Raw genomic sequence first — 17,655 nt, forward strand, 5'->3', positions numbered from 1 at the left:
GGAGACAGACCTAAAAAGTGGAGTTCTTTAATCCTATAATCTCCCTGGTTTTCACCATTTGACAGTATAGTTGATATTTTATTATCTCTAGTACAGGAATGACAAGTCATTTTAATGTGAGTGTCAACAATACTCAACTAGTACTGGCTTTCTGCCATGATGTGTTGAGAATGATTCTGAAACCGCATTTGGGCTCAGAGAAAAGATTACTGTAATAGATTAATAATATGCAAAGAAGGAAATTTACAGTTAACATGCCATGAATGTCTACTCTTACTCTAAAATGAAGACAAAATCAAAAATAATAAAATAGAATAAAATAAAATCAATGAATAAAATCTTATAGATAGTCCTAAATAAATTTATCTGCCTAAAAGACCTCTCCTCTAACTGTTGGACCAATTTTTAAAGCATGTCAGTTGAAGAGGTGCCTGTTTTTGCCTACCCATTTTAGTCAACTCTGATTCTGTGTTTTCTACAGAGCCTAAACCAATGAAAAGGTTGACTATTCCTTTTGCCTGGCTCTGGGCAATAGTCGCTGATGGAATCTCATTTGGAATGAACTCTGAGGATGTGTTTCTCTCACAATTTTGGCAGAGAAAATCTGCCTGACCATGTGGCAGTCCCTGTATTCTTTGGCAGCACTTCAATTTCTACTCTGGGCCATATTCATAACCAAAGGCAAAGGAAAGCAGAGAAATTACAGGGATACTGATCAGGATTTGTCACCTAAATGTCCTTAGTCCCTGCCTTAGGTGAAGAATTTGGCAGCATGTCTGCCTCAAGAGCAATGCTCTCCAATAGAACTAATTGTGAACATGGGAGTGTTCTGTATCTCTGCTGTCCAATCAGCTAAGCGCCAAGCACTTGAATTGTGGGCAGAGTGACTCCTAATTAAATTTTACATTTTATTTAACCATAATAAATTTGAGTTTAAATTACCCCATAACTAATGGCTTCCATATAGGATTGCACAGCTCCAGCATTTCTGCATTTCCCCAAAACTGGGAACCCTGGACTGCTGACAGATTTCCATGGTTCCCTTTATTTCAATTACTTTTTTTTTTTTTTTTTGCATTTAGCCAACATTATACATCCAGTCATTCAAACAATATTTTTTAATACCTACTATGTTCCAGGCACTGGCCAAAACACACCTGTGAACCAAATACACAAAAATTCCTGCTGTTGTGGGACTTTCATTTTAATAGGATTAGGTAGATAATAAATAATAAATATAATTAACACTCCTTATAATATTAGGTGATAAAGAGAATGGGGGGGGGATTTAATGTAAGGAGGTATGGGAAAGCCTCTGTCTTTAGCACCTGGAAAAGTCAACATAGTAACATCATGTGCAGTCCCTGAAGCCAAGGAGTTAGTAGGACTTCCTTAAATTAATATTTCTTTATGAAATGCCATGTACAAAATGTATAGCACAGAGCTTCTCTTACAATAGATACTAAGTGCTTTTTACCACCCTCAGTCCTACTAAACTACCCACCTTCTATTTCCTTTTGTATGTATATACAGTGTATGTCTTTATTTTACCTTGGGATTCTAGAGTGGGTTTTAAAAAATAGAACAAGAGAATGTGAACAAAAAGAAGAAACTCTCCATGAGTAGTTGTAAATGAATTTTGTTGAACAGATTGTACCATCAAGGTGTGTGCATTCTGCGGAATTATAGGCAGCTTCTCTTAGATCATTCTAACCAACTCACGTTAATAAATGGGAACCTGCACGAAAAGCCCAGGTGAACACTTTCTCTAGGCTAGATACTAAAGCAAGATCCTAACTGTTTCTCACAGGCCTTAGCTTACAGAGGCCATTTGTATCTGAAGTTGATCCTTAGTAAAAAGTTAGACAAATCAGTTTACTCATCCCATCCCCTCTATTGGTCATTTCTGTGTGTTCCATTCACATGGTTCCCAACTTTCTAGTCAACTATGCTTTCTGAAAGCTATCAACATCATGAGGTTAATATGAAGTATCATTTATCCAGAGTTGCTCTTTGGGCTTCTAGTTATTGAACAAAATATTTATTTGCCTTTTAATGAATTAAAAGGAACTTTGGGCATCTGGTAAGCTAGGTGAGTAGTGATCCTTGAAATCACGTGACTCAGTCTTCTCTCACATAAGACTTACAATATCCAGTTTCAGAAAAAAAAGAAAAAAGGAAAGAGAAACAGATGAAATCTCCACTTGTATCTAGTCATTTCAACAACAAATCACTAACTTTGTGTGACTACACTGAGTTAACTATGTATTTAGGTTCATATAATTTATTTGCAGAGATTCTCCCTCCCTGATTCTCTTGTCCTTAGACTCCACTCTGATGCTATCAGCTATAATATAATCTTCAGTATGTTAGTTTACCTCTGTATGCATAACATTCTTCATCTGGAAAATGTTTGCTCTAAACTTGCACCATTCCTTTATCCTAAAGTACAAATCCCTCAGCAAAATTTTTATATTAATGCTTTCCCAAAAACCTACAGATTCCATAAATATCAAGAGTTGATATGTTATATTGCTGGTGACAGGGTAATTTTGCACGATTTTAAGAAGGATGTGATGGAATCATATTTGCTTTGTAGAAGCACAATTTCATCAACCCAGTGGGATTAGAGGAGGATAGAGAACACACTAATTAGTGGTTTGTTGGTACCATCCGAGTAAAATGTGATGAGGCCCAAACCAAGGTATATCGAGAATAAGATTGAGAGGAACAATATTTTAGAAACTCAGATTTCTCAGTTAGTTTGTAGAAGGTGCTGTTGTTGTTTTTCCACTCCAAACAGATTTCAACATGAGATGAGGACACCAAGAAAACACCCCGCTATTTTTGCAGGTGACAACAGGGACACATTACATGTTGATCCAAGCATGAAACATTTTACAGATACCCCTTTCATATAGTATTCAACAGAGACAAGGTATCCATGGAAAAAAGGGTTCAGCCAGGTGCCTAAGGCCTAAAAAAAAAACACGCCTTGTATATAGTAGATGCTGAATAAATGTTAATAGGCTACTGAATCAAAAGAAAACATTTGCAAGTCCTATGCTTCAAGCAAGTAATAACATTTTGAAAATATTTGTCAGTGATTAGACTCTCTTTTAAGGAAAATTGTGGTTCTCATTCTAATCAGCTGTTAACAGATGGAATTTAAAGTAAAAAGTTGAAGCGCTTTATGCTTAAATATGGAAAATATCAATGTTTTACAACTTCTCATCTGAACAGAATCACTTGATGGAGTTACTTGCCTCCAAGATAATCACCGTTTATAATCCCTTCTCTCTATATATTTATGTTTTTCTTCCATCAAGAAATGGAGTCTATTCCTTCCCTCCTATTGAATCTGGGCTGCTCTTAGTGACTTTATTAATTAAAATAAAGAAATGACATTTTGGGAATTCTGAAGTTAAGTCGTAAAAAGCCCTGTGGTTTCTACCTGGGCCTCTTTGAATACTCTCTCAACTGCCATGTGAGAAGTTCATCTATCCTGCCACCACCGTTCCTCAGTTCCCTTGGCCATTCCAGGCCTGGGGCCGCACTTGGAAGTAAAGAAGCCATATTGGGTAGTCCAGCCCCAGGAGATGCCATGTGGAGAAGAATTGAAGCCCCAGACATAGAATCACATTTGAGCATTTATTGCCATCTTCAGACATTCCAGCTTCTCAATAGATATCATGGAGCAGAAATAAGGCACCCCTACTATGCTCAGCCTGAATTCCTGACCCTCAAAACCATCAAGACAATAACTGAATGCTGTTTTACATCACTAAGTTTTGGGATGTCTTGCCAACTAAAAGATCATCAGAATATATGACATACAACCCTATGAGTTAATTGAGACTAGGTCTGGATAGTATTCATCTCTCTACTCCTAGCTTAGTTCCAGGCACATAGTAGGCACTCATATTGTTGAATAAATAAATAGGTGTACAGATGTCTACATGTGTGTTTGTAAGGTTCCTCTTTAATTGAGCCTACTAAATCAGCTTAGTGTCTCTATTTCCCAACTGTAAGAAAGAACTGGTTATCTCTCACCTCTCTGAAGAGGGGAAGTTATTTCTACAGCCTGGACTGGGAGTGGCCTTGTACCATTGGACTCACCAGGTGTGCAGAGAACTGGAGATACCAGGACAGACCTCTGCATTGCACACACAGGCCCCAGCTACTGGTTGTGTTACTTAACAAGAAGTGACTCTTTCCTACGGGACATTGTAAGACAGTGTTTGATAATAATAAATGCTTACATAGGATTTGTAAGGCACTTTTTTAATTTCTTGACAATGATTAAGTCATTTAATATTTACAAATCAATGAGATTAGTGTTATTGTAATTCTCATTTTACATATATGAAAATATAACATGGAAAAATTATATAACTTAGATAAGATCGCATAGCTAGCAAGTGACAATTTAACTTTGGAAAGGACCATGCTGTTACTTATGACTCAGAGCCATAATATTTGGGATGAAGTAATAACTTTTACTGAAGATGAAAAAGAAGATTTTTTTAAAAAAATACCATTTTCCATTACCTTATGCACGACATGTAATTTTTCTGTGTCTTTAGTGTTATAGTTAGTAATTTGAAATTCCATGGGAAATTATATCTTTTAAATACCAGATTGATATTAGCAATCCTTTATATCTACATAAATAAAATTTTCTCATATTGTATCTGAATAAATTAATAGAAGGTGCTATGGAGGGCATTAGAAGGGCTTCTCTCTTCAAAAGCCATTAACCTAAGTCTAGCTCTTTGAGTCCCATTGAATTTTAAATGCATTTTCTAATTTTAAAATCTAGGAACAAAACTCTGACATTGCAAGTAATTAAATTCATTCTGAGAAAAGTGTGTATGTGCGAGTAGTATTGCATTCGAACAGAATACTAATAGCAAACAGTGGGAAGTTTTGTTGGTTCCTCTGAGCCCTGGATGAACCTTGACCTATTTCAAATAACTCTGCAACTCATCTAAAACATTCCAGGTCACAAGTACAGCATTTACATGAAAACATAAATGCCATAGTATAAGATTTCCCTCACTTCAATGACTACATTTCCTAAATCAGAAAACCTTCCAATTTTAAGTATGCCAAAGATAGCATTGGTGTGTGGAGTCACAGATTAATAGCTTCCATAAATAGGTAACCCTTTGTCAAAGACCCAGTTCTAGAACTAAACATTTTACATAACACTATGACCATGTTTTGATGTCAAATTTCCAATCACTATTTTAAAGCCATAAAAAGAAATCTAAAATTGGCTTATTCCTATTTTTTTTTGCGGATTATTAAATATCACAGTCCAGATTTTTAAATCATTCCAGTGTTTGCAGATGGGGATAAAATTGGAAAGAGCTAGGAAAGCAATAATTTCAAGAAAGCAGGCATGTCAGTATCCTACAGAATATGGCCACAAAATAAGAAAGGGCTCTTGGGGAAAACAAGAAGCCTTTGTACCAATCACAAGACATTGGTTCAGCACAGCAAACACTTGTGAAATTAGAAGCAAACGTAATCGTCAACATACTGAATGCCCTTTCCATCATCCTCATTTATCAGTCATTTATCTCCTCTAAATACATCTTATTTTCTTCAAATGTTCTCTTTATCACAAAAGGAAAATCAATTTCCTACAATAAATACACTTACATTTTTACCCCTAATGCAGATATTTAGGAAACTGAAAGACATATTGATGGATTCCAATCAGGAAAAGCAGCACCATGGGGGGAAGGCTGAAACCAGTAGACTCAATTCAAGCATTTGAGATGACCAAGCTATGTGACTTTGCACAAACCATTTAACCTCTTGAGCCAGTTTCCTCTTCTGCAAAGTGGAAAACCTGCTTGACACAGGTTTTTATGAAGATAAAAAGAGATCATCACTGTAGCCCACTGGGTCATATGTGCTATGAGCATGTCAAATGTTGTACAGGATCTTTTTCAAAAATCATGTTATTAAACTCTTCAGATCAAAGGCATGAGACCTGATATCTGTTGTTTCTTTGTTAAAAGTGGGAGACTTGCAAGTGTTGGGAAGTTGTTAAAGGCAAAGAAGCTTCAAAAATGAGATTTTTCTCTTGATGCAATCAAAATGATGGAAAAAGAATTAAACCAGGAATAGCAGTTATTTAACGTTTAATGAGCACCTAAGTGCTTTATAAGGACCAAATCATCTTTGTTTCACCTAAAACCATCTCTGCTTCAACCATGATAGGCATCCCACACTTTGGAAAACAACCAACCGAAAAAATTCTTCTACTTCAAAAAATAAAATTTCATGGTTATTATTGCTAAGTCACTGATGCAAAACCATAGCTTTAGTCAGCTGCAAAACTGGGCTAAAAGTATAAGATTCTTAGTGTCTTTCATATCTCCTGACCACTGAAACCCACAATCAGCTTAGCTGTATGTTATGCTTCAGTTTTTACAAAATGACAGGCTGGATACCAGTGACAGATCCCTCAGACAGATAATGACCTCAGGGAACTGGGATTTATTGCAGATGGTTAGCAAAGGGAAACAAATTTTGAGTTGTTCTCAGAATTAAACACCTGCAGATAAGTGACTAATCAGGAGAGTTTCTTATGTTCTTACTTGTGTACAACATCTATGTACATTTTATATTGCAGAATTCTCTAGAGCCTAGAGTCTAGACCATGCACATGGGTTATTAATCAAGTAGACACATACCTAGGTACAAGTGCTCAGGCCCTGACTTTTTAAGAAAAAGTAATTGGGAGCACAAATGTAATTATATCACTTTCCAACTTAAATTCTTCAATGGCTTCTCATTGCCGGGAAATAAAATCTGAGCTAACACTAGGAAGTTGCTTGTTATTCTGTCCTTCCTCATCCCCTCTGCAGCCCCATCCTGTTCCACCTTTTCTTTTGCTCTCTGTGCTCCAGGAATACTGACCTTCTTTTATTTTCTCCACATTAGGCCTATTCATGCTCTTTTGTCTGCCAAGAATGCTCTTGCCCAGACCCACTACCCCCTTGATCATGCTATAATGCTAATTCATTCCTCAAGTCTCAGATAAAGCAGCACTTCCTCAGAGGAATCTTCCTTGAACCTCCAGATTAGGTTTTATTCAACTGTCACAAGCTGCTGCTTTTTACCACTGTCAATCACAGTTGAATTGCTGATTCATGTCTTTTTTCTTCATTGGTGTGAAGGCTGGAAGTGTATATATCTCATCTGTCCCTGTAGCCCTGCATGAACCACAGTGTCTGGCACTGAGTAGACATTCTAAGCAATTGTTGAATGAATGAATAAATGGTTTCAGACTGGTCAACACCTAAGGCCACAGAGTCCTCCAACATTGTAAACTTAAGAGGATCTAGTATCCCTTTTCAACCTTATTGGGGCCATTCTCTTTTCCTAAATGCACTAGTGTATGTTCATGCTATAAATCTTCCTGAGGGGCAGAGGAGTAACCCATTCCACCACTGAGCTGAGTGACATTCAGGATCCTTGCTATAGTTTTGTCAGGGAGAATTCACTCTCCTCAAAGATGGGCCCCCATACTATCCAACCTACAGGGTCCAGGTAAATCCTCACACAATATTGGAGCACAGCAGGCCGCTGATATTAAGATATTCTCAAGCTTCCCATCTCACTTGCTTTTAAGCAACAAAATTTGTCATGCTTTTATGTTCAAGGAAATTCCATAATTTCCTGTTCAAATAGCAATGGTGATAAAGAGAGGCAGTGGTGTAGGGCACTTGATGTAATAAAAGTCAGTGTGTGGTTGCCCTGGCTCGTATGGCTCAGCTGGTTGAGCATCATCCCTTGCACCAAAAAGTTACCAGTTTGATTCCCTGTCAGGGCACATGCCCAGGTTGTGGGCTCAGTCACCAGAAGGGGATATGCAGGAGGCAGCCAACTGATGTTTCCTTCCCTCTCACTTTCTCTCCAAAATAAAAAATAAAAAATTTTAAAGGCAGTGTGGTGTCATGGAAAGAGCACTACACAAGGATTCAGAAGAGCTTGGTTCTGGTTCTGGCTGTGCCATGTATTTGCTGAGTGACCTTAAGCATCTAGTTCTCTGTGAATAAAATGTCCTTTCTTTTTAAATTGTATAAATATTTTGGCTATACGGTTCTTATAAGCATCAAATGATATAATTGTATTTTACTATTGTACATAGGAATTGCTGATACTTCAGTTATAAAAAGTTGTAAACTTTAAAATGCTAGGCAAATTGTGATCATTTTGTCACTGGTTCTTAACAGTTTTATCTTCCTCATTTCAGACAGTATCTGTTAACAATAAAGTGAATTTTTATTCCGAGCCATCAAATTGGCTGGTAGAAATAGCCCAGTTCTCATCAGGCTAATAAAAGGAGTTAAAGTTAGTTATGCGTGGTCCATGTTTAAGAGATCATAGAGGATTGGTTGGATATGATGCACCTCCCTGCTTGCCTTAATTATCCTATAGTATAAAAACAGTCATTTAATAAAGTAGTCAATATGATATCTCTGTATGGGTCAGACCCTTGTTGACTATAACACAGCAAAATCTCAACATAAATAATGATTATGTGAATCATAGGCCAGATAAGCTACCACCTACATGAAATAATTTAGAAAACAAAGTTCTGTTATCCTTATTGATGTTCAAAAATCCATGACAGATATGACCATTTTTTCACAATTAGAGATGAAGTTAAAATTTAAATGTTTAGATAAGCAATACAGTAAAATTTTACCAAGATGCTAATTATTAATTGAAAGCATTTTTTAATTACAACACTTGAGGATGAATGTATTACACATAAACTAAATCTTCTAATATTTTGCTCTTTTAGGTTCTGAGACATTAAAATGGATTTGTTTTTAAATGCACTGTGGGTTTTCTTTTAATTATCCTATTCAAAATACCTGTTGTGAGAAGCATACCGGAAGAGGAAATGCCTCTCTAAAGAAAATTGTCATAATGCTTTCCCACGTTCTATGATGTCTCTCAGCAATATGTACTGAATAGGAGCTGCATTCACCTGTGTGGGCACTGGTTTTCATTGCAGACTTATCAACGAATCTTTGCGGGACCAGCTGCTGGTGACCATCCAGAAGACCTTCACGTACACTCGCACGCAAGCGCAGCATCTGTTCATCGTCCTCATGGAGTGCATGAAGAAGAAGGAACTGGTATGTGAGCAGTGCCCCGTGAGTGGCAGAGCCCTCTCCACAGCCCCTCTGTCTGCTTCACTGTTTTTCTTGAATCACACACTGTTTCCCCCTCCCCTGAGGCCCCATTGGCTTCTGTAGTTTCCTCCCCTCAGTAGCTAAGACACTGCTTCTTCTGCCCTAATTTAATGAGAGAGAGGGTTTTAGTCTCATTTCTTATGAAGCTCACCCAGATGCTTCTGAATGCCTCAACAAAATGAGGAGATGAGAGGAAACAGGTTACCTCCAGTGAATCCTCTCTGAAGTTTGGGGTCTCACTGTGCTTGGGAGTTGTGAAGCACTGATGTGCTTGTCGTCAAATAACTTAGTGACAGAGGGTCCAGGCTACATACCCTCATCTACACAGGTAGAAAATGGAGGCATGTACCCAAGGATTGGTGGCAGTTTCCGGCATTTCCGAAATGTCCTCCAATAGCTACTGAAACATTTCCTACATCTGGACAAGGTGACTTACAGAATGTGGGTTAAAACAGAGACCATGTGCTAGGATGAACAGGAATAAAATAAAGCTGATATGCAATGTTCCAGGCAGGATGCTCCATCTTCACAGGTACTAACTCCTGTGATGTTTGCTACCCTCCCAATGAGAAAGGTACGGTTATTGTTTTTACCAGACAAATGAAGATTGATTAGTAAATAAAGAATGAAGACTCAAAACCAGTGGTGGTTAATGCCTGTTGGAAATATCTTTATTCTGAAATTGTCTCACTGAGGCCAGTGTAGTGAACCCACCCACGCTGGGTAGATTCTCTGAAAGCCCGAGCAGAAATAGCCCAGTTCTCATCAGGCTAGTTAAAGGAGTTAATGTTAGTTATGATTGGTCCATGTGATCCTCAAAGGAGCCCACCTGCTCACAGGGGAGGTAAAAGAGCAGCTTAAACCCAGCCAGAGGTTTCACTCAGGTTTTAGACAACCTCAAGGGTACGTGCAAATCCTGGAAGATCTGCCTCTGGGGACACTTGGGGAGCACTTCATCTCCAAAGGGGCACCAGGTCAGACCCTAAAAGGTTCAACCACCGGGGGACAGATAGGGTACAGAGGAGCTGACTCTTAATTGCCTTCATCCAGTTCTGCCACTAGACTGTGAGCTCCTCAAGGCCTGGGCTGGAGCTGTCTGCTTCACCATGGTGTCCCTATGTGTGTCCCCACCGCACAGAGAAGCCAGCATGCCCGTGGGGTTCACCATCATGACCGCTGAGCCTCTATCCACCCGGGGAGTGTCCCTGGCATTCTCCCACCTGGAAGGCAGTTAGCTCACAGCTGTTCAGCTCACTGCTTCCTCTGCCCCCACGGGGACACAACCAGCCCTGAGCTTCCACGTGCTACACTGTGGATTTTCTCCTTACTGAGCACCAGTGATTTCCCAGGGCTGACTGTGGAACTTTATCAGAACTATATATTTCAGCAGTCCTGCAAATTTCCTAGGAAAGCATTAGGATTAAAATTCTAGGAGCCATTTGGAAGTCATAAAACCAAATGAGGCTGAATGTGCTTCTCTGGGTATTTTTTAGGACTGTCCCCTGGGATTCTACCTGATAATCGTCATGTCACTTAATCATGGCTCCTGCAGAAAAGGTCAACTGCCTTTTAATGTGAGATCTTTATTGCAAGATATATGGGGTGCCCCTAGCTGCCAGGTAGGGCAATGTAATCTTAAGAAGAAATGAATTGCCCTTATCTCCACATCTGGGCAGAAAGCAGTTGGAATTTTAAAATCATAAATGGAGTTATAATGATTTCAATCTTTGAGGGACAATTTATGTGCATGGACTGGACAGCTAGGTGCTTGATAAGGAGGTAAGCATTATTTTCCCCCTGAGGAAAGAGGAGGATACCTGAGGCTGGGTGAGGTGCAGGATGTGCACAGCGCAGGCAGGAGGCGCTGCACTAGGACTGCCTTGCTCCGAGCCCAGGTAGCCGCTACCCACTGCGTGGCACAGGGAGCACACAGAACAAGGAACATTGCGTAGTGGGGTTTCTCCTCAAGTTTATCTCTTTCAAGTTTCTTTTGATTCCCTTTGCAAACTAAATGGAGCATAAAATTCTGTCTGAGGTGAGTCTAACCATTGCCAAGTTCAGCTAAAGGATTTGTTTCTGGAGCAAATCTGATATCTTTCTTGTCCCAGCATCCTGGTAACATGTAATGAAGAACTGCACTATGAATGTATATGGAGCTGGTGAGACACAGGCCTCTGGGCCATGTGGCCTCATGGAAAATATGCATCAATGAGTGTTTTGTGTGAATGCTTTCTATTCCATATCGTTCTTGACAAAATTCACTTATCTGCCTATTTCCCACTTTGGGTCGAAACAACATCTCAAAACCTGTCACCTTCTGAGAACATCTATCCCCCTAGAAACCAACCCGTGAGCTAAGTCCCATTATTGTTATCAAGAAAAAAATAAAATTTAAAGAGATTAAAACTATCCACAGCAGCATATTAATTAGGGGGGCAAATGTAAGGGATAAGGAAGAAGGGGACAGAGAGACACTCTTCTTCCCTCCCCAGAGTTACTTTCTCATAGATTCAATGATACGTATTAAACTCTCTAGATTCACTATTTCCTCACCTTTTATCTTACAGTTCATTTTGTCTTTTTATTGCTAATTCCTCTTCTTTCTCTCTATTCTATAAACAAGTATTCATCACATATCAATATTGGCCCTTTCCCCTTTCATTCACTATTCTGACTTCAGTTATTGAGAAAACTTTAAAATGCAAATACCTAGTCTTATCTTCCTCCAAGTGCCTGCATTTCTGAATTCCACATACATCAAGTTTAGAACACTGTTCTCTCCAACACAATGTCTGCGAAGAAATAGAAATACCCTTTGCAGTAGATGCTGGATTGTACCTAGCTACTTTAAAGTTTGTTTGACTATCATCTTAACATTAATAAAGTTCAGACATTTTAAATGAGAAAGTGGAAAGAGAATACAGAAAAAGTATTGCTCCATTAAAAATGGTTTCCTTATTAGTTCTCAATTTATAGTAGGTTACAGATTAAAGTTTTGGAAGTTTTGAAACTCTTTTAGATGATTAGATTATTGCCATTCCAAGAATAAGGATGCTGCAGGCTTAGGAGTCAGTTTAATTTATAACAATGGACAAGTTATTGAATCTATAGAGGCATTTGTTTTGTCTTCCAGAAAGTTGACAAGTAACTGTATTTATATTATTGGGTTAATTATAAGAATTAAATGAGTTAACATATGCAAAGTACATAGAAAGCACTCAATAAATATTCTTATTTTAACAATGATGATTATGATGTTGTATATGTAGCATCTAATATTTAACAAAGATTATTTTATGTCATCTTATTTGATACCACAAACAGCCTTGCTAACATCAGTGTTAGTATCACTATTTTATAGAGGAAAATCAAGACTCAAAGACTTAAGTGACAAACCCATGGTCACGTGGCTAGTTAGTAGAAACCCCATAACTTGAACCAAGAGCATCTTTCTGCAAATCCTGGGCTCTTTTTTCCATATTTCAGCTGATTCCATATTCTAAGCATTAAAATGACTTTGTAGAAGCCCATTTTCTCTCTCATCCCTGGAATAATCTGAACAAGTATTCGTTAGACTCTGAGATCCCTGGAGAAAAAAAAAGAATACATTATTGGTTGCTTTTCCTGGAATGCCCTCTGCCCCAGTGTAGCAGTCATTGTGTTTCTGCAAGGACATTGTAAGCACAATGTCCAGGTCACTTAATATTTCTACATCAAGGGCAAACTAATCTTTCTAGCATAATATTTGACTAGGCTAACTAGAAGCCGAAAATTAAACATCAAGTCATGTCCTCACAAAATAATCATTGAAATAAAAAAGGAATTTAAAAGAATTATCATTTCTACAACTGCTTGCCAAAACAGCTACTAAAAACACCTTTTTTTATGACTAGAGGCCTGATATATGAAATTCGTGCAAAGTAGGCCTTTGCAGCTGCAGTGGCTGCCTCAATTTCCCCCTCATAGCCACAATGGCTGCCTCTATCCCATGGCTGCAGCCCCAGCTTCACCCAGAAGCTCGTCTGGAAGAGCATCTGGAAGGATGTCCAGAGGGTCATTCAGTCAGTTTTCATAGTATGCTTTTATTATTATCAATGTACTAGAGGTCTGGTGCATGAATTCATATATAGATGGGGTCCCTCAGCCTGGCCGGCAATCAGGCCGATTGGGGCTGTCTTGCCCAGTTTCACTCGGGACCAGCTGGCCAGGTGAAGGGCCCTTGGGAGGTTGGCTGGCCGTACTTGATTGGGGCTTGTGGGAGGGACCATGAGAGGTTGGCTGGCCACAGGAGGTTGGCTGTGGAAGCGCATTGACCACCAGGGTGCAGCTCCTGCATTGAGTGTCTGTCCCCCAGCCAGTCATCTGGTCACCTGTCATAATGGTTGCTTAGGATTTTATATATATATAGATAAAGTATTATAACTCCTTATATGGACAGAGTTTTGTTGTATTCCTTGTGCTACTTGAGCTGCAAACAATAGGGCAAAAATTACATCTATTTTTCTGCTAACTAGAAAAATTAAACAAATTGGAGCAGACTAGAGAACTATACAGAAAATATCCATTTGATTTTTAACTTCACTATCAAGATGCCAGATTCTTTCTCAGGATCAACAAAATTCCATAAAATTTTAATGCCCCTGACTTTTTTCAGCCATAACCAGTAGATTATAGACAATAGAAAAACACAGAAAATACTGCACTCTCTTTTTGAGGGGAAAAATAAATAAAAATAATTCAATAACCAAAATGTAATAATACACAAAAACAAGCATATTATTGTATTCACTTTAAGAGCTTAGTTATTATATAATTTACATGACAATTATTTGGGGTTCCAACTCTAGGAAAATATTCCTACATAGTGGGGTGATTCCACACTATATTTCCACTCTGCCCCTTGAATTCTTGGTTTTACAATGACCATCTAAACCATTGGTTTTTGCTTGATCTCACAGCCCCCTCCTCTCCATTGCAACTAACCAACAACTGCTGCATGACTCCTTTTAAGGAGCAACTCTCATAATAAAACCCCTATTACCCTCACTAGTGTTTTCCAAAGTGAAAAATGCTGGTTACAAACGAGATCATTTCAGGTGAAATGCAAATTAATATTTTTAAGAGGTGTTTTTTATTTTCATCTATATATATAAAAGTTCGGCAACCAGAATGGCAGAACGAGCAGAATGACCAGTGGCTATGATGTGCACTGCAGCAGCTGACCAGCCTGATCTGGGCTCTGATTGGCCCCCAAAACCCTAATCAGGGTTAGGGCCAGCCAGCCAAGTGCCTGTGACTCCTCCCCCCTATTGGCCTGGCCCAATAGACTCCCATTGGAACAGGCCAGCTGATCCCCACCCATGCATGAATTCATGTCCCAGGCCTCTAGTATATTTATAAAATAAATAATTATAATAACATAAAACCATGGATATTTAACCTAAATAAATACAAATTTTAAAGGAAAATCGTTTGAAGAAAAAATATAATTGTAGTGTTGGTATATAAATAGAGCAAAATAGTGAAGTTTGTACAAAAATGGCCTTCAGAGTTAAGTTTTAGTTCTTTGGCCTGGCATTAGAGACCTTCTGTGATCCAGATCTAGCCTGCCTTTCCAGCCACAGTTACTAGGACTATTACTCTTATCTTACACTCTAGTCTAACCAAATCTAATTTTCCTTGAGGAAAAATCTATGCCTCATATTTTTCTTTATTTTGTGCAAGCTCTTGAATCCTTTCTCAAGTGTTACATGCACTAGAATTGAATCTCCACCTCTGTCCTACAGCCTATTTCCAAATATGAATTTTTCTATTCCAAATAGGAATATTCAGGCTAGTGTTTTCCCTGGATTCCAGAGAGCACAAATTCTTAGCCTTGTGTTTGAGAACAATTAGGAATCTTCAGAGAGTTCTGCAAATCCTTAAAAATATGTGCAAGATTTTATGAGCATAAGCATAATATGGGAAGAATGCATTCAATTCTTAGATTCTCCAAGGTGTGACTAACTCATAGTTAAGAATCATTGTGTTAGAGATCACTCCATGGCAGCCACTAAGTTAAACTCATGGGAGCCATATACATTGTTTTACATTCCTTCTAGTTTCTCAGAGACACCACATCTGAGCAGTTTTTAAATATGCAAACCTCCCTGTTCCTCATTAGCAGTTTTTATGCCGATAATCCCTCATATGCTAAGTAGTAATTTATTTCACAAAGTCATCAGCTTATGAACAGGCTACAATCCAAGGATCAATCCCAGAATCAGTTTTTTCATAAAGCAATGTAAATAATTTAGCAAAATTCTGCTTTGTTATATAGAGCCTGCAAACAAGTAACCCATAAATGAAGTAGGAAAGAAGAAAAAGGTTGTGATCCCTTTCTTTGGGTCATGAATGACCCTAGACAAGGTTGTTAATGTATTAGCATTTGAGTAACAGCTCCCTTCTTCTCTGCAGCATTGCCCCCAAAACATCCCAAAATCCTCTTTAGCATCCTTTAGGACTTCCCCCACCTTCTTCTTCCAGCATTACCCATCTCTCACCTCTTACAAGTAAGTCCATGTTCTCCCTGAAGAGCTGGTCTGAGAATCTGGAGGCCAGTGGTGGTATTGAATTCACATGGATGTATGTGCGACTGAAAGCTCTTTGACCTCCATGACATACTTGAACTTCCAATAGAGAACACACACTGACCCAAAGGAATTATCAATTGGGGGACTTTTAGGAAGTCTAACAACGGAAGGAGAAATACAGGTGGGAAGCGTGAGGACGGAGTTGGCTACCACTTGAGTCCTGTTTAGAATTCTCTTTCCCATGTCAACTCTCACATTCAAATTATTCCCAAGTTCTGCTTCCTACAGCATCTTCATGATGGGTAAGGGCGGGAGAAGGAGAATGCTGAGCATTGCACACACTGGCCCACCCTTTCTCTGTTTTAAATGTATCTTAGTTCTCTTACCCTTTCCCAGCAATATTACTTTGACTAAGGCTGTAGGACCAAAGTTTGAAAATCACTGCTCCAAAATAGATGTTTCCCTGCTTTTCCCCTTCCTTCACTCCTGAGTCCACAAAATGTACTCAAACCTGTTCAGCTTTGTTGTGTTTTTGACCCATAGTGTTTGCAGAAGAAAGTGGGGGAAGGGGGAGGAGTTGGAGAGTTGAGGGGGGCAAATAAATGGGAAGGAGCTGTCAGGGCTATTAATATGCATGAGTTATTTGTAAACCAGGTGTCTAAAACTATGTACTATCTGCTTTCTCTTCCATGCTAATCAATGTGTATAAAATACCTCCTATCATTTAAACTCATTTACCCACATTCCTTCTATATTCTTATTTATGCTTCTTCTTATTAGATGTGAGGCTCAGTAAATGAATACATTCATCAAATTCCAAGGTTTCAGCCAAGGCCATTAGCCCGATGTTGATTACATGTCGCCCAATATATCATTTTTCCTGTTTATTATCTCCCTTCGCCAAACTCAAACCTTGCCCTGAGAAAATTATCCTAATCAGGGAAAACAAACATGCACTGCATAAAACATTAGCGTTGCTACCATTATCTCCATCATTGTTTTTGGCCATTTTCTCCCCTCAAAGGGAATGTAAATGTTTTACCTCCTAATCTTCTCCTTTATTTTAAGAATTATTTTCCTTTTTCCCCATCTCACCTGGCCCTTTCTCTCTTATATTTTATTTACTCTGCTGCCCAGTTCCACTATCTGTTATCAGTACACAGTATTCAGTTATAAGAGCTGGTGCTCAGGCTTTATAATGGTACTGGGTTCTCATCTTCATTTCCATAATGATATGCCTCACATTTTATTCACCCCTGTCATCACATTGCCCTGTGGTGGCCACATGATTTTAGTTTTCTTCTTCTCCTGCGCCTCTTTCTTGCTTTTAATCCATAGAAATGTAGACACATAATCCTTAAAAGTATAGAGGTTTGGGGTGTTAAGAAACACAGCAGTGGTTCTCAACCTTGGCTGCACTTTAGAATTAACTGGGGAGCCTTGACAACCACTGATGCCTGAATTCCACGCCCTCTTGAGATTCTGATGTACTTGCCCCTAGCTGTGGTCTGAGTGAGAAAGATGTTCAAGCTCTTCCAGTGGACTTCCTGAGATAAGGACCTTCTTGCTTCTGCACCATTACTTCTGGCTCCTTCTATTTGTTTCTGTGCCTTTGGACCTAGAGAATATCTGGCATAAATTGCCACAGGAGATGGGAATGATTTTTCTGGGAAAATATATTAAAATATCATTTATGAAACTTCATTTTCCAAAGATACTGACTGATTAAAGCATCATTATACATTGAGAGCAGGCCTGGTGGAGGCTTGAGCAGAGAAAGAGCATATTTAAGTGAAACTGGTCTCAAATGACTTGATTTCAAACATTGTGATCACGTTCTTCTCCAAGCACTT

At 38.7% G+C, this 17,655-nt stretch overlaps 1 protein-coding gene across 15 annotated transcripts in view; it reads left to right on the top strand.

Annotated features, from left to right (window-relative positions):
• Window positions 1-17,655, top strand: part of TRPM3 (transient receptor potential cation channel subfamily M member 3) — a 663,453-nt gene that overhangs the window by 516,588 nt on the left and 129,210 nt on the right. For all 15 annotated transcript variants that reach the window (XM_045580124.1, XM_045580129.1, XM_045580126.1 and 12 more), the window contains one exon: window positions 9,050-9,173. In XM_045580124.1, the coding sequence (XP_045436080.1) occupies window positions 9,050-9,173 (124 nt within the window). The remainder of the gene's footprint in view (window positions 1-9,049; window positions 9,174-17,655) is intronic.

The sequence above is a fragment of the Pipistrellus kuhlii genome, unplaced genomic scaffold (assembly GCF_014108245.1).
Source record: "Pipistrellus kuhlii isolate mPipKuh1 unplaced genomic scaffold, mPipKuh1.p scaffold_m20_p_12, whole genome shotgun sequence".
Lineage (NCBI taxonomy): Eukaryota > Metazoa > Chordata > Mammalia > Chiroptera > Vespertilionidae > Pipistrellus > Pipistrellus kuhlii.